General features: G+C 44.9%; 2 protein-coding genes across 4 annotated transcripts in view; one reads left to right on the top strand and one right to left on the bottom strand.

Annotated features, from left to right (window-relative positions):
• Nucleotides 1-1,295: 1,295 nt before the first annotated feature.
• Morn4 (MORN repeat containing 4) lies at nt 1,296-16,529 on the bottom strand. Of its 3 annotated transcripts, none has more exons than XM_048338535.1 (5): nt 16,281-16,529; nt 4,870-4,967; nt 3,152-3,266; nt 2,426-2,535; nt 1,296-1,995 (listed from the first exon to the last, which is right to left on the bottom strand). In XM_048338535.1, exons 2-5 carry the CDS (start codon nt 4,934-4,936, stop codon nt 1,847-1,849), a joined length of 441 nt encoding a protein of 146 aa, XP_048194492.1. In that variant the 5' UTR covers nt 4,937-4,967; nt 16,281-16,529; the 3' UTR covers nt 1,296-1,846. The 3 variants fall into 3 exon arrangements, with proteins under 3 accessions (XP_048194492.1, XP_048194493.1, XP_048194491.1); XM_048338536.1 differs by having other exon boundaries at nt 16,378-16,447; XM_048338534.1 differs by lacking the exon at nt 16,281-16,529 and adding an exon at nt 12,012-12,188.
• A 423-nt stretch (nt 16,530-16,952) lies between these two features.
• The window catches only part of Pi4k2a (phosphatidylinositol 4-kinase type 2 alpha), a 37,902-nt gene continuing 31,509 nt past the window's right edge, over nt 16,953-23,345 (top strand). Inside the window, exon 1 of the mRNA XM_048338530.1 lies at nt 16,953-17,458. Coding sequence (XP_048194487.1) covers nt 17,024-17,458 — 435 coding nt within the window. The 5' untranslated portion in view covers nt 16,953-17,023. The remainder of the gene's footprint in view (nt 17,459-23,345) is intronic.

The following is a 23,345-nucleotide window of genomic DNA, read 5'->3' as shown; positions in this document are numbered from 1 at the left end:
TAAGGACCAAGTAGGGTCATGCATCTAATTGAGGTAAGAGTTGACATCTTTGAGGTTACCCAGAAGGTCTGGCAATCACTGGCCTCAGGCACTGAGCATTCTGATGCTCAGGCTGAGGTCCAGTAGAAAGGGAGTTGGAACCAGAAAGACAAGGATAGAAATCTCAGCCTTGCCATTTACTACTGTGGGTAAGCTTAGGTTTCCTGGTTATAAAAAAAGTTCATACCTTCTATACCTCTAGAGGTTCTGAGAATTAGATGGTATTATGCATGAAGTATACAGTGTCAGCTCCAAGCCTCACTCTGGTTAACTTTTAGAAACAGCAAATGGACTGATATATATGAGGACACAGGGCAAGAAAACTGTGAAAACTACGTGTAGGAAGTTCTTGTGATTGTTTATTCTTATAAACATGTGTTTCTACAGTACAATTCAGAGAATAAATAGAGGCACACGGCTATAATGTTTACCACAGTCTACTGTTGAGGGATTTGGTGTGACGACAGGAGCTGGTGTTGTGTTTGGGTCATGGGCTAACTGAAGGCCTCATGGTGAACTGTGTGGGGATCCTTCCTGCCATGAGCTCACCCAGGTCTGAGCGCCAGAGATCTTGGCAGAAGAGTCATAACAAGCCAAATGCGAGGAGCCAATGTTCTGTTAATTCACTGCAGTCCCAGGAGAGGTCCAAGTCTGCCTACATCCAAAGGGTTGAGGTGAGTCTGATCTACTTGCCCATTAGGAAAGAACTGTGTCAGTTCTTTCTAGGAGAGAGTCCTGAAGTGGACTTTGCTAGGTTTTCCCTCTGGCTTAGAGTAAGTAATAAGTACAAGTTATAAGATTATTTTCACAATAATCTTTTTTTAATTCCATAAAGGGATCCTCTGACATTTAAGAAAGGAGAGAGGCACAGGTGGGGATTTGATTATCTACAATGATTCAAGTAGAGAAGATAGCATGGAAAGTCAAGGGAAGAGAAAACAGCAATTTTACTGACTCCTTCACAGAGGGAATAAGCAGAGACAAAGATCAGTCTGATCATACAACATGGGAACCTGGAGCTATGACTCCAACTACAATGAACATGGGAATAATGAATAAAAAGCTCTAAGCTGGGCACTGGTGGCTCACACTTGTAATCCTAGCTACTCAGGAGGCTGAGATCTGAGGATCACGGTTCAAAGCTAGCTTAGGCAGGAAAGTTTGTGAGACTCTTATTTCCAATTAACCACCAGAAAACTGGAAGTAGCACATGGCTCAAAGTGGTAGAACGCTAGTCTTGAGCACAAATGCTTAGGGACAGTGCTCAGGCATTGAGTTCAAGCCTCAGGACTGACCAAAAAATAAAAAAATTAAAAAGAAAAGAAAAGCTCTGGCCTTAACTTCCATAGAGCTACTGTACTGTCTGAGCCACCCCTATTCTCTTTCCCTTATTTCTCTAGGCCAACACAAATCACTGGCCCTAAGTTGGCGCTATAGAATCAACTGCCCCAAACATAGGCAGAATGAAAAGATTCTGTATCACTTGGCAGTGAATGGAGTGAGGACCACAGCAGTTTTGCACTGGGTAACCCAAGGCCTTAGGAACAAGGAACACCAACAAATAAATAATAAAGATGGCTCCTCTGTCCTCTTGCACATTAGGTCAGGGAAAGACAGAACTGCTAACAACTGCTTCAGGGTCTTGATCAAAATCCTCAGCACTTTCCTGTGACTGAGTTCCTGATTGGCAGGTGATGGGCACCTCACAGGCTTTAGCTCCAGTCATTCTCATATCTGGGTCACTCATTCAACTGGAGTGAATAAGAGTGTACTGGCTTTACCCAACACTTCCCTGGCTACTGCCCCATCAGGCGGTGAGATTTCTGGCAGATTTGGAGGCACTCTGAGCCCGCTGGACCACGGCAGAACACTTCTCACGCCGTAGCAACTTGTTGTTTTCAAACAGACCTTCATTGCGGGGTATTCCGTGAGAACCATCAGGGAAAGTCAGCAGGCCTTTGAGGAGGACAAAGAAATATGGGAGAAATAAGACTACTGCATTAAGGCCTTAGGGATCAGCTTGATACTCTACTAGGAGTTAGTGGATAGGTAGTCATAACGGCACTATAAATTTCTGGATATCTACAAAGGAATTAAAACTTAAGAAGGTGGGCTGGGAATATGGCCTAGTGGCAAGAGTGCTTGCCTCGTATACATAAAGCTCTGGGTTTGATTCCTCAGCACCACATATATAGAAAACGGGCCAGAGGTAGCACTGTGGCTCCAGTGGCAGAGTGCTAGCCTTGAGCAAGAAAGAAGCTAGGGACAGTGCTCAGGCCCTGAGTCCAAGCCCCAGTTCTGGCAAAACAAACAAACAAAAAACAACCAACCAACTAAGAAGGCATACGTCCACCATGCCAAAGTTATCCCTAGGGCTGAAACTTACCAAAACCATCTACTCTGCCATTTTTAAATTCCCCCTCAAAGGTCATGTTGTCATGTCGAATGAAGACTCCGACGCCATTAAACTTTCCCTGGGCAAACTCTCCCTCATACCTGTAGACACACCAAGATGTTAGCTAGCCTTTTATGGGCCAGTTCCTTGTGTTGGTTAATTGAGTCAAACAGCTGCTGACAGGAGTTAGTTAATAATGACAAGGAGCAAAAGAGTTCCACCTGTCCCATCCATCCTATTTCCAGACAGCAGAAAAGGCTAGAAAGTATGGACATTATGAGGCTCTATCTCAAGAAAAGAACTCAGGTCAATGGAGGTGGGATAGAGGGGCACTCACCTCCTTTACATTTCCAATTTTAGATTTACTTTAAAAGTAACCAGGGCTGGAAATGTGGCTCAGAGGTAGAGTGCTTGCCTAGCATGCATGAAGCCCTAGGTTCGATTCCTTAGCATCACATAAACAGAAAAAGCTGGAAGTGGTGCTGTGGGTCAAGAGGTAGAGTGCTAGCCTTGAGCAAAAAGAAGCCAAGGACAGTACTCAGGCCCTGAGTCTAAGCCCCAGGACTGGGAAAAAAAAGTAACCAATAAAAGAATCACTAATTGTTTTCTTCAGAGCCTGGGATGAGTTCAGGGTTGACCAGATATTCACCAATGACCCATTTTAAAATCAGAGCCTCTCTAGTTTAAAAGCTGGGAAAGGAGTAAACTAATACTCACCTTGAGCCATCTGAGAAGGTCAGTACCCCAAAGCCATTAAAGAGCCCATTTTCAAAATGACCCAAGTAGGTGCCACCATCTGCAAACATCAGCTGACCAAAACCATGTCTTCGGCCTGAGCAAAAAGGACAGGTGTCAGATTGGAATGGAGCAGCTTTAGGGTCCCTTCTCACTTACTCAGTATCTCCTATTTTCCACCACCCTACCCACAAAATGAAAAAAAAAAACACTGTGGTAGAAAGGGAAGAGAATCAGGTACTAGACTTAAGCTCCTGGAACGTCCCATTTTAAGTCAGCATCAGATTTAGAGCAGGTCTCTAAATAGGAATGATAAGGAAACTCTTAAAATAACAGCAGCTAACATTTATTGTGTCTTTTCTATGTGCTACCCACCCTTCTAAGCACTTTGTATTTATCATATTTAATCCTATGACAATCTTGTGAGGCAGCCACAGTACTATTATTATATTATTATTATAGATCAGGAAACGGAGGCAAAGGGAAGTAACTTAAAATTCCAGATCTGTAAGTGTTAGAACAAAACTATAAATGTAGCAAGAAGCCTGACTTGTCAGGCCTCTACCCTTACCTATGTTGCTCTTTGAGAAAAAAAGAACCCTTTATTTAGCATCATGAAGCTATAGGGCAAACCTAACCAGCTTTCACTGGTTTGAGCTCTATTACATCAATAGGGCTGTGCTTACAAACCAGACTACAAAACTGAGCAAGACTTTTAAGTGGCTAGGCTGTGGTTCTATACAGAATACCATTAAACTGCTTCTTGTATAGTTTCAGGCTCCAAAGAGCTTTACTATTTCTATGAATGGACACTTCCAAATATAACAAGCTGTGAGGGGAAATTCAAAGGAAAGAATGTCATTTGTGAGAGTATCTGCCCTAATTTCCTGACCTTCTCTAACTTCTTAACAGTCACTGCAGCCAAGTCATTGCGAGTAAGTCTTCTAATTTACAGGCACTTAAAAGAATTCATTTTGGGGCTGGGGATATAGCCTAGTGGCAAGAGTGCCTGCCTCGGATACACGAGGCCCTAGGTTCGATTCCCCAGCACCACATATACAGAAAACGGCCAGCAGAGGCGCTGTGGCTCAAGTGGCAGAGTGCTAGCCTTGAGCGGGAAGAAGCCAGGGACAGTGCTTAGGCCCTGAGTCCAAGGCCCAGGACTGGCCAAAAAAAAAAAAGAATTCATTTTGATCTACAGAGTACATTAGCTTTTATTTAAGCATTTCCCAAGTAATACACTAAAGGATGAAAAGGTGTTAAAACACAGTAAATTTGGAGGTGGAACGATTTAGCATATTATCTAGTGGTTGGATTAATAACAGCATTTTTCTAATTCCTTTATTACCTCCTAGAAGAAAACAAAGGTACTCTGTGGAGTTAAATGTTGCAGGGGGAACAAAGCACCATAAAGCTGGCTACCTGGGCTGGGAATATGGCCTAGTGGCAAGACTACATGAAGCCTTGGGTCCAATTCCTCAACACCACATATATAGAAAAAGCCAGAAGTAGCAGTGTGGCTCAAGTGGTAGAGTGCTAGCTTTGAGCAAAAAGAAGCCAGGGACAGTGTTCAGTCCTGAGTTCAAGGCCCAGGACTGGCAAAAAAAAAAAAAAAAAAAAAAAGCTGGCTACCCATCTTGACATATTTTTCCTTTAGCCAAAGTGTTCATCCCTGGAGAGTTGCGGTGGGTCATTCTTACCTTCCTTCCACTCTCCACGATATTCCTCCCCACTGGAGTAAGTGAAGGAACCTTTTGTCAGTGTCATGATGACAGCGGATGGAAGAAAAGGGTGAAAACTGTAGGAAATAAACAGGAGAAGTAGTGTCAAGGGATGGAAGGAGAAATGAACAGCAAAGCCATCGCCCACGGATACATTGTACCGGCCTAGTATTTACAACTATCTTGGGTTCATATAACTCCATCTACCACATCAGCACTGCCTCTGCCCAAGCACTCTTATCCTGCTATGTCTCCTGAAACTTTTCAGCTCGTTCCTATTTTCTATGACCTGGGATGAAAGGGGAGATTCAATTTGCAACTATTCACTCGATACCTAGCTTGTTAGTTAACGTATAAAATACAGTTTCACCCCACCCAGTGACGTTATACTGTAGTTGTCTGGACCCACTGAAATGAAATACCAACTTCGATAGCAGAGATAGAAAAGACAAATGATGGGCACAACCTAAACCAAGCAGTGAAGAAAGCAAAACCTGATTCCCAATCCAGGAAGCAGGAAATGTAAGCACCAAAAGCAATGTAGACATGGAATTATTCAATGGAAAATAAGAAATTTAGCCTAACTACAGTTGAAGACTTTATTTTGGGAGTAATAAGTATACTCAGTTGAAACCTTAAGTCTGACAAGAACCCTACAGATTTAGCCCAAATATCTTCATTTTCTAGGTGAACAGACAGAAACTAAGAGTAGTTAAAAAGTTTGTTGGTGGCTAAGCTGGGACCAACACCTGAGTCTCCCCTGACTATGGCTAGTCTGTCTGCACTATGCCTCTGCATTTAGTCAGACCAGCCATGGAGATCTCTGAATGCTAGGCAAAAGAGGTTATAGCAACTAAAAGGAAAGCTCTGGGGAGCTTGTGGACAAAGCAGTATTTAAGGAAAATGAATGCTGCACAGGAAGTGGGAGGGATTGAAGAAGCCAAGTCTAGTCAGAAAAGTTGTGAGGAAGAGATGTAATAAATTGGTAGTCGGATCCTCCTTTTAAGAGGCAGAGTTTAGCCAGGTACCACTGGCTGTAATATAAGCTACTACATGTAATCTCAGGAAGCTGAGATCTGAAGATTGCAGTTCAAAACCAGCCTGAGCAGGGAAGTTCATGAAACTCTTACTTCTATCAAAAAGCTGGAAGTGGAACTGTGCTTAAATGGTAGAGTACCAGCCTTGAGTAAAAAGCTCAAGGGGCAGTGTCAAGGTCCAGAGGTTCAAGCCTCAGTCCCTGTGCATGTGTGCGCATGTGTGCGCATGTGTGCATGCACACGGCAGAGTTCATTATCCACTCTACCCATTAGCTTTTTGGGACTGGAACTCAGGGCCTCACACTTTAGAGGCAGCTGCTGCACTGCTCAAACACAAATCTAGCAGAAACCTATCTTACCATATCCTATCCTATGCCCACCCCACCCCCCCCATCTGATCCCATCCCATCCTGCCTGCCAAGCCAAAATAGTGGTCAACAGAAAGATCTGAGTTTGAGTATCTTGGAAACATTATCAAGTGTTCTACGTTTCTCAGTTTCCTCATCTATAAAGTAGAGTTATAAGTCTATTTCAGAGTCAGCAGATAGACTGAATTAAATAACATACATGAATGTACTTAGAATGCTGCCTGGCCCTGTCCACTAAATGTTGGTTTATTTCCATCCACATTTATATGTGAGATATCTGAGCACACATATTTATTTACTGTAGCAGGAACTTCTCTAAAGTCTGTGTTCAGTATAAAAGGCTGCTAACAACAGTGAGGTGCTGGTGGCTTACACCTGAAATCCTGGCTATTCAGAAGGCAGATATCTGAGGGTCATAGTTTGATGTTAGCCCAGGCGGGAAAGTTCATGAGACTCTGATCTCCAATTACCACCAAAGGAAGCTGGAAGTAGAGCTGTAGGACAATACTCTAGCCCTGATTTCAAGCCCCAGGATAAAAAAAAAAAGGTAGCTAACATAATTCAAATAAAAACTTTGAAACAGAACAATTCAGCCAATTTGACTAATGAGGCAAATATAAATATTAAGTAGATGAAAACCAAACTATAGTTGCTACCCATCTGTTCTTCAGCACCCTATGGAATATTTTAACTTTGGCCATGTATTATGCCAATATCCCAGAAATGGAACACTGTGACAACAGCCTGGTCTAGCCCTAGAGCAGCCTCTTCACATTCTGTAGGCCCCGGCCTTGCCTCTAAAGCTCTCATTTTTGGACATAAGGCCATATTAGTCCTGAGTGTCTCTAGGCTCGCATCCAAAAATGGAGAAATATTTTCTATCCCCATAAGAACAGCCAGCTTTGCAGAGGTTCTTTGAGACCTGTTGGGCTCACCTGTAAAGGATCTTCTCATTTCTCCAGACATCAGACAGCAACTCTATGTCTACAATCCCTCACATAGACCCGCCCCCTTATACTAACCTTTCCAAACCTCCAGGGCCTATATTGACAAAGGTGGATGCACAGTTAGTGACCGCTGTGCCCTCTCTGTCCTATCGATGTCCCATGAGGTCAGCATCCAATTTCAGGCTCACAGCCTCTTATCGTCGGCCTGGCACCTGATCATGCTGGGGTAGAGGTCAGCATGCCTCTACTGCAAATAAATCATTAATGAGAGGAAAAGAAGCAGTTTCCCATTAGAGCTGCAGAAGAAACCTCTTCTTAGTTCAGTTGGGTGCTTCAGTAAACTTCTGCCAATCTTTTCTACTACTAGTATGTCACAGCACTAAAATCAACTGATGGTAGAAACTAGAAATACAAAATACATTCACTGGAATCTGAAAGGTTGTATTTACAACAAGCCTTAAAAAATATATTTTTATTTTTGGTGGTCCTGGAGTTCGAATTGAGGGTCTCAAACTAGCTAGGCAGGAAGTCTGCCATTTGAACTATACCCCCAGATTATAACCAGACTATCTTATAACTAAATCTGTAACTATGGGCTGGGAATATGGCCTAGTGGCAAGAGTGCTTGCCTCCTACACATGAAGCTCTTGGTTCGATTCCCCAGCACCACATATATGGAAACCGGCCAGAAGTGGCGCTGTGGCTCAGGTGGCAGAGTGCCAGCCTTGAGCGGGAAAAAGCCAGGGAAGGTGCTCAGGCCCTGAGTCCAAGGCCCAGGACTGGCCAAAAAAAAAAAAAAAAAAAAAAATCTGTAACTATGAAAACTGCAAGATAAAGGCATTTCTTCTAAGTGTTTGGTAGTAGTTGACCAATCTACTCAAAATTTGGAGAGTGGCTAGGTAATGGTGGCTTACATATATAATCCTAGTTACTCAAGAAACTGAGATCTGAAGATCATGGTTTGAAGCCAGCCATTAGACTCTTATCTTCAACTAACCTGCCAAAAGCCAGAAGTGGAATTGTGGCTCAAGTGATAGAGCATCAGCTTTGAGCAGAAAAGCCAAGCTAGAGCATGAGGCCCTAAGTTCAAGTCCCAGTACTAGCACAAGAAAAAAAAATGGAAGGAGTTACTGCAGTAGAATCTGAAGAGCCATGGCTGGGAATGTGGCTTAGTGGTAGAGTGCTAGCCTTGAGGAAAAAAAGCTCAGGGACAGTGGCACAGTGCCCAGGCCCTGAGTTCAAGCTCTAGGACTGGCCAAAAAAACATGCCCCCCACCCCCCAAAAAAAAGAATCTGAAGTACACAGGGGCTTAGGTGAAGCAGGATCTTGTATTTATTTACTTTTCTTGAAGCTACATGAAATTTCCAGAGTGGCATCCCACTGTGTTCTAAATGGACTGGTAGACGGTCCTTTAAAAAAAACAAACCACACAAAAGAAGGGACTATTTCTCTAGCTTGAGGATCATCAATAGCTAATGTACTTACTGCCTACATCCTTAAGCTGTAAATCTGACTACTGTGTGTGTGTGTGTGTGTGTGTGAGAGAGAGAGAGAGAGAGAGAGAGAGAGAGAGAGAGAGAGAGAGAGAGATCTCAGCTCTTGGGTCTGCATTATATATTTATTTACTTATTTATTAGTTGATCGTAGGGCTTGAACTCTGGGCTTGGGTGCTGTCCCTGAGCTCTTCAGCTCTAGGCTAGAGCTCTACCACTTGAGCCACTTCTGGTTTTCTGGTGGTTAATTGGAGACAAGGGTCTCAAGGACTTTTAAGCCCTGGCTGGCTTTGAACCATGATCCTCAGATCTCAGCCTCCTGAGTAGCTATGATTATAGGTGTGAGCCAGTGCTCAGCTATCTATCTATCTATCTATCTATCTATCTATCTATTTATCTATCTATCTGTCTATCTACCTATTTATCTATCTATTGCCAGTCCTGGGGCTTGAACTCAGGGATTGAGCACGGTCCCCAGCTTCTTTTTGCTCAAGGTTAGCCCTCTAACTCTTGAGCCACAGCACCACTTCCCTAGCAATCTAAATCTATGCTATGTCATAGAAAGTTTTAGTGTACTTTATTTTCCTGGCATAAAAGTTAATGTTCTGTCATTGTGTTCACATTTGAGTGCCCAGAACAGAACTTGAGGTAAAATTTTATTTGAATGTAAAAATTCTACTTGGAGGTAGATTATGTAGAAAATCACAAACATGAAACTCCGAGTTACATTTCAAACCAAGTTTCCCAGTGTGTGTGAGCTTGGACAGGATAGATGCTAAGCAAGTTTCTTCAGATTAGGAAATAATAACACCTAATAAGATTGGTGTGGGTAGAGGCAAGCTTTCCTTGCAAAATTTGTAATGATTGCCTCCAGTAGCTGCTTTAGTAATGTACTCTATGGATAGGCACTGTGTTTCTTGTTTGTTGCTGTATTATTCCATATCAAGTCTCTGATATAGTAACTACTACTGGCTCTTTCTGTTTATGTGGTGCTGAGGAACAGAACCCAGGGCTTCATGCATGCTAGGCAAGCACTCTACCACTAAGCTACATTCTCATCCCCCAGCAGAGTTTTTCTGTATAATCCAGGCTTGTCTTGAACTTAATCTTCAGGCCTCTACCTCCAGAGTATTGGGATTACAAGCTATGCCAAAACAACTGGTAAAAACTTATCTTCTTATTACTGAATGTCACAAATAGTATTTTCCAAATATGTTTGCAATTACATTTTCTCTTACACATTCTTCTACAATCTGACTGTGCCACTAATGCATCAAAGGACAGAGTCTTAACTTTCTTTCTGGAATCAGAGCAGGCTTGTACGTTTTGAACACTACAACTCTACTGGGAAGTGATGGGTGTTGTAAGGCTTTATCACCTAAAGTGAGGTAACTTCTATTCAGCGGACTTCTACATGCACAGTTGGAGATCTGATCAACCACATAAAGCAGTCCAACTGTATAAAGCGCCTATGCAATGAGGAAGCCATGCCGGATGGAGAGGTCATGTGTTGTTCTAGTTTGCCATCCTCATTGCTGAATCATCCTAGCCCAGGCACCAAGCCTCAATGAGGGAGCTTTTTATGATTCCATTTCCCAGCCATTGACTCCATATTTCATCTGAGATACTACAGAACAGAGAGAAGATATTTACATGCTGTTGTCATCCTTTCAAATATTTTATCAGCTGGATTCCAATGGTTCATGCCTGTAATCCTAGCTACTCAGGAGGCTAACATCTGAGGATCCAGGTTTGAAGCCAGTCTGTGCAGAAAAGTCTGTGACACTCTTATCTCCCCCACTGAATCACTGAAAAGCTGGAAGTGGAGCTGTAGCTAAAGTGCTAGAGCCATCAACCTTTCTGGCAGTGGGGAAGGGAAGAATAACACAGGGGGGAATATACCCAGTTAGCTACTTTTATTTAGAGGCAGCTCCTTAACTATCCACATATATTTTCAAACTGTCTCCCAAAGCCTCTCCTAGGGTATGACAGCCTTATGAAAGTTCTTTTACACAAAAGAAAGCATTTTAGGCTCTCTGAATCCTAAACAGGTGAAAATTAAAGTTCTGATGAACAAAGATTAAATTTTGTTTGTTTTGTTTTTGTTGCCAGTCCTGGGGCTTGGACTCTGGGCCTGAGCACTGTCCCTGGCTTCTTTTTGCTCAAGGCTAGCACTCTACAACTTGAGCCACACTGCCACTTCCGGCTTTTCTATATATATGGTGCTGAAGAATAGAACCCATGGCTTCATGTATATGAGACAAGCACTTTACCACTAGGCCATATTCCCAGCACAAAGATTAAGTTTATTAGGAAAAAAAACCAAACAAACCAAGACTGAAATATTCTATAGGTTTCTGAATAAGCTAAGCTAAAAAAATTTTTTTTTCCTTTCTTGCTGTCATTTCCCACTCTCTACTGGGAATCAAATAATTAGGCTTTTAAAATTATAATTTGAATCCTACTTCCCTTCCTTTGCAAAGTAAACAACTGTATCATTCACTATATAAAGGTCGTATTCAGGAAGACTGTGGGATGGGTAGATTCAAAGTGAAAAGAAAACACCGGCATGGAAAAAGGTTTCTAAAAAGATCACAAGGGATAGGGGGTGGGGCTCAGTGATACAACTCCAGCCTAGCAAGTGTAAGTCCTCGAGTTCAATCTCCAGTATCGCCAGAAAAAGAAAACACCACAACACACACACACACACACACACACACACACACACACACACACACACACGATGGCTTGGAAGTGATGAGGGCTAGGGATAATGCTGTCAGGACATAGTTTCAAAGAAAGAAAGGATGCTGGGCTGGTTTCTAGTAACAGCAGTTAGGCTGGAACCTAAGCATGCGGGAGATGCTAGGCTGCCAGGATGCCAGTAACTGAGGCACCCTATCTTTAACCTCAGGATGTGAGAGGATTCTCCCCCAGTGTGGAGGCGGCTCCCCCAGAGCAGACAAAGCCCTAGACCTCCACGAGGCCACACTGGCTCCCCAGCCGCGTTCTGGCGTTCCAGCCTCTCTCCTACCTTCCCTCAGCCCGGACCTGCGCTCTCCTTCCCAGACTCACACAGGCCAGCCATCCCTAGAGCCCGCGGCCCCCCACCCAGCTCGGTGCCAGGGCTCTCTCCGGGGCCTGGATCTCACGATCGACTGGAAACCCGGGTTTGGACCCGCCCCGGCCCGGGTGGCTCTCTCCTACTCGCCTCTCCATCTCTCCCGGGCTGACCCACTCGCGTGCACCCACTCCCACCGGCGCCATCAGCCCACCTGGGCTCGACCTTTCCGGACGACTCGGGGCGCCAGTCGCCTGGGCCTTGGCTCTGCCAGGCTCCCCACAGCCGACTTCCACTCCGCCGCCACCACCACCAGCATCAGCCCCTCTGGACGCCGCCATCCTGGGCGGCAGCACTGAGCTCCATTCCGGCTGCTCATTGGCTGTTACCTAGGCAACCTGGAACAACGCCACTCCCCATTGGTCCAGTCCCCTCTCCTCACCATCTTGGTGCGGGGCGCCAGGGCAGAGTAACCTGGGAGAGGGGTGGGGCTGTGACCCCACCTCACAACCCCACGGACACCCAGGACCCAGGTCTCGGCATCAGATAGCCCACAAAAAATGTTACCCCCAAATAAGAACAAACGTGTCTATGTGACCACTGCCTCCCATCCTTTACGCTTATAAAGGCCCAGTTGCTGAGTCTAAGGACAGAAATCTGCTTCAGAGGAGGATTTGTAATTTTTAATGGCAACTGTCCCTTAATACGGACCCTTTAATGGGCAACTGTCCCTTAATAATCCCATGCCTGGCAGTGTGGTATCAGGACACTTGTGGCATTCCTTATAAAGATTGTGTTGTCATTACCCAGGTCCGTTGGGGGGGGAGGGGGGCTGGTCCCTGGATGCTATCCCCCAGCACTTTTGCCCAAGGCTAGTTAGTGCTCTAGCGCTTTGAGCTGGAGCGCCAATTCTGATTTTCTGGTGGTTAGTAACAGTCTCAGGGACTTTCTTGCCTGGGCTGGCATGGAACTGCGATCTTCAGATCTCAGCCTCCAGAGTAGCTAGGATTACAGGCAGGAGCCACCAGTGCCCAATGTTTCAAATTGCTTTTGTGGACTGAGGTTTCTTGATTTGCAGACTAGAAAATGATCATGGTAACAACAATTGCATTTCCCCAGGACTAATATGAAAACAAAATGTGAGATCAATGGTAGTTTCTTTAAAGACTTGGATTTTGTATTCAAATCTCATTTCTGTCATTAAATGTGCATGACTTGGAGCAAGTTATTAAGACTGTAAAATGAGATTAGATCAGCAAACCTGTAAGATTCAATCTGGCACTATCATTCAGTGGTCCATTCATTAGTTAAATATGCCAAACTGTGTGGCATTGACTATAGATATAACTGTAGTTGTTGAAAGAATGGAGTGTCAAGGAAATAGATGTTACTAGATAGAGAATGTATATTAGAAAGTGTTAAGCAATAATACTTTGAGAGGCCTGAAAATTAAGAAGAAAAAATGATTTGCAAAATGTAGTTTTTTTTCCTTTTTGTTTTTGTGCTGTCCCTGGGGCTTGAACTGGCTTAAGTGATAGAGCAATAGCCTGGAGCACAAAAGATTAGGGTCAGTGCTCAGGCCCTGAGTTCAAGCCCTAAGACTGGCACACACTCACAAAATCAAAACAAAACAAACAGAAAGAGATCCCTAATGAACACTGTTTTATAACAATAAAGAATGTAGTTTCTGGCTGGGAAGGTGCTTAGTAGTATAGTGCTTGCCTAGCATTCATGAAGCCCTGGGTTTGGTTTCTCAGCACCACATATATAGAAAAAGCCAGAAGTGGCGCTGTGGCTCAAGTGGTAGAGTGCTAGCCTTGAGCAAAAAGAAGCCAGGGACAGTGCTCAGGCCCTGAGTCCAAGCCCCAGCACAGGAAAAAAAAAAAGTAGTTTCTTGGTCAGATGGGTGATAAACTAAACCCACAATTTTAAGAAAATTAATCTAGCAGTGATACTCAGATTTTTCAGGAAGAGAGAGAGAGAAGGGAGAAATAAACTCATAAATGACATGAACTCAGAAGACACTGTAAACATTACTCTAATTTAAGCCACCAAAAAAGTTTCAAAATTAAAGTGGTATCAGTGGGGAATGAAAGAAAAGGAATGAGTAGGAGATATATTTCCTTGTGATGTTAAATAATAAGTATATATTGCATTAAAAACCTAGGGCCGAGCCAGGTGCCAGTGGTTCAGGCCTGTAATCCTAGCTACTCAGGAGGCTGAGATCTGAGGATTGTGGTTTGAAGCCAGCCCAAAAAGTCCCCATGAGACTCTTATCTCCAGCAAACTATTCAAAAGAGTCAGTATGGTGCTGTGGCTCAAGTAGGTCAAAGAGAACAAAGAGGCCCAGGGACAGCACCCAGGTCTTGAGTTCAAGCCCCAGGACTGGCAAACAAAAACAACAACAAAGAAAAAGTAACTAGGGCCAGTCTGTCTAGATTTGAATCCAGCTCTGCCTCTTATCACATGAGATACCAAGTTATTTTACCTCCATAGGCTTCAAATTTCCAACCTCACAGGGTTTGTAATGCCAATTACATGAATCATTTTGGGTAATGATGCCTGGCACATACTTAGAATTTGGTAAGTGATAGGGGGAAGTTTCGCCACTGTTCAGTAAAAGAAATCAAATTCTAAGAGGCATATGCAGAAATAAATCCAAAAATGTTTCCATAGGGGCTGGAATATGGCTTAGTGGTAGAGTGCTCGCCTCGTATACTTGAAGCCCTGGGTTCGATTCCTCAGCACCACATATATAGAAAAAGCTGGAAGTGGCGCTGTGGCTCAAGTTGTAGAGTGCTAGCCTTGAGCAAAAAGAAGCCAGGGACAGTGCTCAGGCCCTGAGTTCAAGCCCCAGGACTGGCAAAAAACAAAACAAAACAAAAATGTTTCCATAAAGAAAAAAAATTCAGGGAAAACTTTAAATTTGGGACCTCTCCTTGACTGTAACTTGAAGCTTGTGAGTTAAATGAGATGAATGATACCAAGCTATCGTTTCTGTTGTTATGGCTTCTAGTACATGAGAGGCAGACATCACTTAATTACTTGATGTCTGGACATGAAAAAGGAAATGCATTAGTTGTAACTGAAAGAAGCAATGGAACTCTCCATGGATCTTTGCCTGGAATGGTTTATTTATCTATTTATTTTTATTGGGGTGTGAACCCAGAACCCCATGCATGCTAGGCAAGCACTAACACTAAACTACTAAACTGCACCTCTAGCCCCAAGACATTCCCACAAATACAAATGAACAATTATTCCTTCAATTCAGTACTTGAGCTGTGGAAATAATCTGAATCAGATGATTATGAAATACTGGTGACCATCTAACTAATGATCTTTTGTGAAAACCCAAATCTCTAGACTGGGGGTTACTTTAGGCAGAAAAATGAAAAAAACAATAGCCTCAACAGTAACCAAAGGCTAGTTTTTTGTTGAGTGCCTTTTTATATAATATGTATCATAAGTACTTTATATACATTGTAGATTCTTGTTTAATCAAGTGAGAGAGGGATGATCATTCCCACTTTGTAGGTGGGAAACAGATTTGAGAGATTAAGTAACTGTAGAACTTGTATTCAAATTAAATGTCTCTGATTCCAAACACCTGCTTCTAACCATTACATTCCACACTTCAAAAGGCAGTTAGAGGGGAAGGGTGTGTGTAGAGGCATGGCTCAGATGCTAGAGAATGAGCCATAGAGCAGAAGGAAGCATTAGATACTAAGTTCCAGTCCTGGTCTCAAACAACAACAAAAAGGGTAATTAGTATACATTTTAACTGAAATAGTATTCCATAGATTTAAATATGTAATTCCAACAATTTGTCCTCCTTTAGATGCCACATATACTCATTTCCAGGATTACTTCTGGGTGCCTGGGTCTCTCCACATCACTTCCTTGGACAAGATCTGCTCTGGAAAGCTCACTGTGGTCTTTTATTTCTGTTTGGTTCTTCCTTGGCCCTTGGTAGCTCATTTTTCTCCTGCTCAGTCAAGCAAGTTGCTGTCTGTTCTGCACAGCACTAACCTTCCTTTTCCCTTTCCTCTAGCAACTTTGCCTCCCAGTGATTAATTAGATACTTCCTTCTGGATTTAGCTCATAACACAGGCTTTACTTTATATACAGGCTTTGCTGACTCTTCAGCCTACCTTCAAACTGGAGAATTCCTATTAATGGAGTTTCAGATAGCATAGCTGGTTCTTTTGCTCTGAGGAAAACAACACCTCACAGAGAACTGCTTTTCCACAGAACAAGGTTACAATCTTCCTTCCCCTTTCCACCAATAAAAATGTACTGAGGACCTACAGTGTCTAGACACTGAGGGCTTACAGTAGTAAATAAAGCCCTAGACATTTTTTAGTCTCATAGAGACTTAGAGCTTTCTTAGCTCCAGAGCTTAACTCGATTAATAAATAAGCATGGAGTCACTGTTGTGTGAGGACCGGGATGTAACTCCCCCACCCCCCTTTTAAAGTACCCTTTAAAGTGCTTCAATGCTGTCTCTCAACACTTAGAACTTAGGTGCTAGATTAATGATACTAAAATGACCCTTTTGCAAGGCGCTGGCGGCTCACCTCGGTCACAGTAGCCACTCTAGGCGGATTGAGGCTTGAAGCCAGCCTGGGCAGAAAAGTCCTTGTGTTTCTCATCTCCAATTAAGCAGCAAAGGAGCCAGAAGTGGAGCTGTGGCTCAAGTGGTAGAACGCCAGCCTGGAAGTGAAAAGAAGCCGCCTAGCGAAAGCGTGAAGGCCTGGATTCAAGCCCCAGTAACCGTACCAAAAATCAATTGCCTTTCCTTTTTCCTGGCCGGGATCACAGGCAGCAGGCACTCAATTAACCTGTAACCCACAGTCCAGATGTTAGGAAAGCAACCAAGACCCGTCAGCCAATTGGAAGTAAAGGGCGGGGTTAGGAGGGTAGCTGGCAGAGGGCGGGGCTGACCCAGGTTTGGCTTCTGAGACATGCGCAGTCTTCACGGAAGGTGACAGGATTAAAATGCGGAGGCCGCGATTGCGCAGGGGCGGCTTCTGATTGGCCACGGTGTGCGCGCGAGGGGCCGTGCTTACTCGCAGCCAAGTAAACAGGGTTGGAGAGGGGCGGGGCCGCGCGTGTGCCGGGTCCTGGTTGGCCAGGCTGGAGGAGGAGAGGACCGCGGATTGGTCGTGGCCGCCAGCTAGGCTGTGTGGAACTCGCCGGGACCCGGAGCCGGCGGCCAGAGGGATGGACGAGAAGAGCCCACTAGTGTCCCCCGAGCGGGCCCAACCCCCGGAGTACACCTGCCCATCGGGCTCGGGCGCTCACTTTCCGCAGGTGCCGGGGGGCGCCGTCCGCGTGGCGGTGGCGGCCGGCTCGGGTCCCTCTCCGCCGAGCTCGCCGGGCCACGACCGGGAGCGGCAGCCGCTGCTGGACCGGGCCCGGGGTGCAGCGGCCCAGGGCCAGACCCACACAGTGGCGGCGCAGGCCCAAGCCCTGGCCGCCCAGGCCGCGGTGGCGGCGCACGCCGCGCAGGCCCACCGCGAGCGGAATGAGTTCCCGGAGGACCCCGAGTTCGAGGTGGTGGTGCAGCAGGCCGAGCTGGCCATCGAGCGCGGCATCTTCCCCGAGCGCATCTACCAGGGCTCCAGCGGAAGCTATTTCGTCAAGGACCTCCAGGGGGTGAGCGCGGGGCCGGGGGCGGCGGGCGCGGGGCGGTGAGCGCGGGGCTGGGGAAAGGCGTCGGGAGCAGTTCGGGGTTCGTGCGGACGGGGGGAAGAGGGAGGTCGAGAGGCTGCGAAGGAGAGAAACTTCCCACTTCCCGCCCCAACTGGGATTTGGGGATGTCTCTGAGGACTTGGAAACTCAGCGGAACGAAGACATAAATCTGAACCTCGTTCAATGGGGAAGCGTGAGCGGAAAATGAAAAGAGGAAACTGGCCTGATACCAGCCAGGGGCCGGACCGTGTGGTGTGGTAATCTGGCTCCGGACCGCGGGGCGCGGGGCTGAGGCCCCTTTCCAGTGGATTCAGCTTTATTCCACCGCCGGCCTCCATTTGTGGGTCTTTGGGGGCGGTTTTCGTTTTGGGCTGAAGCAGTTTGTCGCTCCCTTTTGTTGGATTCCGTTCCAGTCTGAGTTGTGGGGCTGCCTTCTTGCCACAGCTTAGAGGTCTCTTGTTCACAGTCACGGGTGATAGCGTGGGTGGATTCACCAGTTTCATCTGGCCTGGTTGTCGCTCATTTCTGGGAAAAGGTTCAAATCATTCTCCATGGTTCCTCCTTTTAGGATGTGGAGTCTTCAAAACACAGGACTATCAGCTATCTTTTACTTTCTCTCTCGGGACTCTCGCCAGTACATTACTTTTCAGTTAAAGCAGAATCTTGCCGACCTTTACTTGGTCGCCTCTGTGTGTATAAAGGAGGATGGAGATGGGATGGGATAGGTAGGGCATAAGGTGACCAGGGCACCTGAGAAGTGACCTTTTATTCTTTTATTCCTTGCAGAGCAATTTAATGCGTTTGACTTAAATCAAACCAAATATATCATTAGAAGAATAGAGGGTCAAAAATCATCAAGTTGGGGCTGGGAATGTGGATTAGTGGTAGGGTGTTTGCTTAGCATGCATGAAGCCCTGGGTTCGATTCCTTAGTACCACATAAGCAGAAAAAGCCGGAAGTGGCACTGTGGCTCAAGTGGTAGAGTGCTAGCCTTGAGCAAAAGAAGATCAGAAGAGTGCCCAGGCCCTGAGTTCAAGCTCCAGGGCTGGCAAAAAAAAAAAAAAAAATCCTAAAGTTTTGCCGGGCACTAGGGGTTCACACCTATAACCCTAGCTGTTCAGGAGGTTGAGAATCACCATTTGAAGCAGCCTGGGCAGGAAAGTCTGTAACTCTTATCTCCAATAAAGTACTCAGAAAAAGCCAGGAGTGGCAATGTGGCTCAAGTGGTAGAGCAGTAGTAGACTTAAGCACAAAGAGGCTTAAGGACAACACCCAGGCCCTGAGTTCAAGCCCCAGGACTGGCCTAAGTAAATAAATAAACCAGGTTTTCTCTGTTGAAATCCCTAGATGTACCAGAAATGGTTCTTTGGGCAAATGTTATACATATTACAGATTACAATTGTTATATAGATTACAATAATGACTGTCAGAGTGCCCTTAAAACCTCCCTTCACTTTTCTTGTTTGAGTGCTTCAGATGTGCAGTGTGCTGTTTGGTGCTGTGGGCAGGATGGACTGTGACTTGTAACTCTGGGTCAAGTTCATTGAATAATGCAATTATTCATTCAGAGTTGTCCATGAGTTATCAAGAACCAGAGAGAGATTGTACTGTCAACTCTGATCACATAAACTGCTTTGGGGAAAGCTTCCAGGGGAATCATTCTTCCCAAGGCCCTTGAGTAAGAGAGCTTGGAAGCTCTGGTGGGAGCGTCATTTCTAGAAGTGAAGAAAGGTGACTGTGCTGAGGGCTGAGTGGCAACAAAAGCTGGAGATGTGGCTCAGTGGTAGAGCACTAATAGGCACAAGGCCTCAGGTTTAAGCTCTAGCAAAATACACACACACACACTGCTTTCATCTTTTTTGAGAACAGAATAAAATTTAAGATGGGAGTTTGGGTTCTTGTATGAGGGGGCAGTTAATGTATCTGCTGATGAAAGCATGGGCTTAAGATTACCCTTGCTAGGTACAAGAGGAGGAAAAAAAAATTTTTTTTCATGACACTGCTATAGCTCTCCAGGAAGTACGTCAGGTCAGCTGAGAAGTGATCGGTACTCTGACAAGTGGAGTAATGGGATCTCTAAACTTTCCCTCCCTGGCAGGTAAAATACCATCTCCATAGGACAAACCACAATTAAGTTTCTTAGTGATGGTCAAAATCCAGAGCTCCAAAATTTCCTTGCCACTATTCTTTTTTTTTTTTTTTTTTTTTGCCAGTCCTGGGCCTTGGACTCAGGGCCTAAGCACTGTCCCTGGCTTCTTTTTGCTCAAGGCTAGCACTCTGCCACTTGAGCCACAGCGCCACTTCTGGCCGTTTTCTGTATATGTGGTGCTGGGGAATCGAACCCAGGGCCTCATGTATACAAGACAAGCTCTCTTGCCACTAGGCCATATCCCCAGCCCCCCTTGCCACTATTCTTGTTAGAGGGAAAATCAATACACCAGGTGCTCTGGAAAAACTTGCTAATGCGACTGTCTTGCTCCCACTGAGGAAAATGTGCTTGAGAACAGAGGACTGCTTCCTAAATGTTGTGGAGGGTTAGACTAGCCTACAGACTCCCTGTAGTTGATATTGTTACTTTTGACTGTTCCAAATGTATGTGTGTTTTTTTTTTTTTTTTTTTTAGTCTTTGCGTTGTTATTATAAGGTTGATGTACCGAGGGGCTACAGTTACATAAGTTAGGTCAAGAGTATATTTCTTTTTTGGGTTATGGGGCTTGAACTCAGGGACTGGGTGCTGCCCTTGAGCTTTTCTACTCAAGGCTAGTTCTCTACCACTTTGAACCACAGCACCACTTCTGGTTTTCTAGTGGCTCATTGGAGATAAAAGCCTGGCTTCACACTGTGATCATCAGATCTCAGCCTTCTGACTAGCTAGGATTAAAGGTGTGAACCACTGGCACCCAGAAAAGAGTACCTTCTTTTTGAACAATGTCATCTCTTCCCTTGCTCTCTCCCAGTTTTTCCCTCCCATCTCCACTCACAAGTTGTATAGTCCATTATCAACATAATGTCTAATGAGTACTACTGCTGCCTTAGTTTATCCTTTTTCCTTCAATTTCTGTGTTTCCCCTTACCCCACCAAAGACAGACAAACAAGCAGGACAAAAAAAAAAAAAAGAAAACATAACAACAACAAAAAAAAAAAACCTGCTTGTTTCCATTTCCTGGAGTTCATTTTGATAAATATTATTATTTTCTGTCAGTCCTGAGGCTTGAATGAACTCAAGGGCTGGGTGCTATCCATCAGCTTTTTTTGCTCAAGGCTAGATAGCAGTCTACCACTTTGAGCCACAGCACCACTTCTGGTTTTTTGGTGGTTAATTAGAGATAAGAGTCTCATGGACTTTTCTGCCTACTGGCTTCAAACTGTCCTTTTCAGATCTCAGCCTCCCTTTGCCTCCCAAGTAGCTCCTGTGATTTCAGCCTGAGCCACTGATGCCTGATGATAAATAAATATTATTTTATATGATTAGTGGCACATAGACATTGCATCTTTGTATTCCTCCCCTACGAATATACACCTTTGGTCTCACTGTGTGTGAATGCCTAGAATCTTGTATAATTTGTCATGTTCCAGTGTATTTTAGATCTAGCTTTCACATATGAGAGAAAACATGCATCATTTGTCTTTCTGAGCTTGGTTTACCTCATTTAACATGATTTGTTCTAGGTCCATCCATTTCCCTGAAAATGACATAACATTACTTTTTCTAATGGCTGTGTAAAATTCCATTGTGTACAGGTGCAACATTTTTTAGATCTACTCATCTATTGTAGGCATCTGGGCTATTTTCATGACTTGGCTATTGGGAATAGTGCTGCAATGAACAAATGTATTTATTTTAATTAAATACTTATACAACATGTACCATATATCAGGTCCAATTTAAGTGCTTTACTACTAGTAACTCACTTAACCCTCATCACTACCCTCAGAGGTGGGCACTATTGTTTTTCTCACAGGTAACAGCAGTGACATAGTGTAACTCATTTGCCCAAAGTCTCAGATGTAGGATATGGTAGAGCCAAGTATATAGGCTCTGGAGGTCATGATCCTAACCACACTGCTCTAATGCCTCAGAGTCAGTCATCTGAACTACTGTGTCCTCTTTTCAGCTACTATTTTGGTTAGTGTTTGAATTTGTCTACGTGTGACAGACATTGTTAAATAACAATGACTTGAATAAAAGGTTCATTTATCTCTCATGTAAAAGGAAGTCATGGGCTGCTCAGGGTGGTGTGGCATTTCTCTTCATCTGGGATTCAGCCAGATTTAGTGGATGTCTTCTACTTTAGCTTCCAAGATGGCTGCTCATGCTGTAGTTGTCTTGTCATCCAGTTGGAAGACACGATGTGCCCAAGTCGCGAGACCCCCGAGACGACCCTCAGAATGATGAGACCTGATGCAAAAGCAGGGGGGCTTTTATTGAGAGCAAGCTCAAGCTTGGGCCATCTGCCAGCACTCCGACACAGCGGGTGAGGAAGAGTGGCCCCCAGCACCTGAGATGAAGGGTTTTTAAAGGAAAAGAAACACAAGCAGGGGGTTACATGAGTTCATATGCATTTGGTGTTACGCTTGCATTCCCCAAGTCCTACCTGCTGTCCAATCGGCTCTTTTTCCAGCCTCAGTAAACTTAATAATTACTTGATTACATCTCCCATCGAGAGTTACTGGGCAATTGTTGTAAGAGAGAGGTTTATACCCTGGGTCTGTGGAGGCCTCACACCATCTACAGTGGTACCAGGCTTTTCCTCTGCTCTTCTTTGGGCTTAACAGTTCCATGATTGCATTAATGGCTCTTTTAAGTGAGATTAGATCATCTTTGATGGGTGCTGGCCACGAAATGTCTCCCGTGGATTCACATCCCCAGCTAGCATGATGTGTATCCCCTGGGCCCCCACACTTTTTCCATCTCCCAACATCTCGGGAATGTGCTGGGCAGACATGAATCTCAAGGGTTTTTTTAAATAGCTACGGAATTTGTAATCACTACACTCCCAGGTACTACCTGCCGTCCCTTGGGCTAGGTCACACAAGTCTACCCACAGGTCTGGGAAGTAGGTCCCTGTTGGGGCAATGAAGGATGTACTGTTTGCTACTCTACCCATTTCTTCATTGACGATCCACCAGGTAAAGTTCCAGGGGGAGTGGGGGTTGTCTCCCGAGGCAGCCATGCTCATGATCATCAGGAGGAGAAGTCCCGCCACTGATGTTCTCGCTGCATCTTGATCTTGAGTGGGTTTTCAGGGTCCTTGGAGACTCTCCATCCTTTTCTTTGGTAGTCTTGCTTGCTGGCGAAGGGATCTGCTGGCTTAACGTGGGAGTAGTGGATCCAGGCAGCCACTCCTTCAACCTTGAGGGCAGTGGGGGTGGTGAGGAGGATCACATACAGCCCTTTCCACCTGGGTTCCAGTGTCCCTTGCCGGTGTCTTTTTACGTAGACCCAGTCTCCTGGCCAGAACCTGTGGGGTTCAGGGGGGATACCAGATTCATACAGGGCCCGTAACTTAGGCCAGAGGTCTTTTTGTGTCAACGTAACCCTTGTATGGCTTGGAAGAGGTCTTGGTCATCCATCTCTGCTACTAGATTGGTCTGCAGGCTGGGAATAATGGGGGGTGTCTGCCAAACATGATCTCATAAGGTGTCAACCCCATCTGGTAGGGAGAATTCCTAACTCTAAAGAGGGCAAATGGAAGGAGAGCCACCCAGTCTGCGCCAGTCTCTAAGGCTAATTTAGTCAAGGTCTCTTTTAGGGTTCTATTCATCCTCTCTACCTGTCCTGAACTCTGGGGTCTATATGCGCAATGTAATTTCCAATCACTCCCCAGGACAGTGGCTAAATTCTGACTC

Source organism: Perognathus longimembris, chromosome 2 (genome assembly GCF_023159225.1).
Source record: "Perognathus longimembris pacificus isolate PPM17 chromosome 2, ASM2315922v1, whole genome shotgun sequence".
NCBI classification, from domain to species: Eukaryota; Metazoa; Chordata; class Mammalia; order Rodentia; family Heteromyidae; genus Perognathus; species Perognathus longimembris.
Note: the sequence above shows the minus strand (reverse complement) of the source record. Positions and strands in the feature narration are given on the sequence as shown.

What these genes read in the sequence shown, in the direction of transcription:
- Morn4 (XM_048338535.1), bottom strand. Translation starts at nt 4,936, where the DNA reads ATGACACTGACAAAAGGTTCCTTCACTTACTCCAGTGGGGAGGAATAT. An exon ending in TCGTGGAGAGTGGAAGGAAG is followed by an intron (nt 3,267 to 4,869) that starts GTAAGAATGACC and finishes CTTTTTGCTCAG; the next exon opens with GCCGAAGACATGGTTTTGGT. An exon ending in ACCTTCTCAGATGGCTCAAG is followed by an intron (nt 2,536 to 3,151) that starts GTGAGTATTAGT and finishes GTGTGTCTACAG; the next exon opens with GTATGAGGGAGAGTTTGCCC.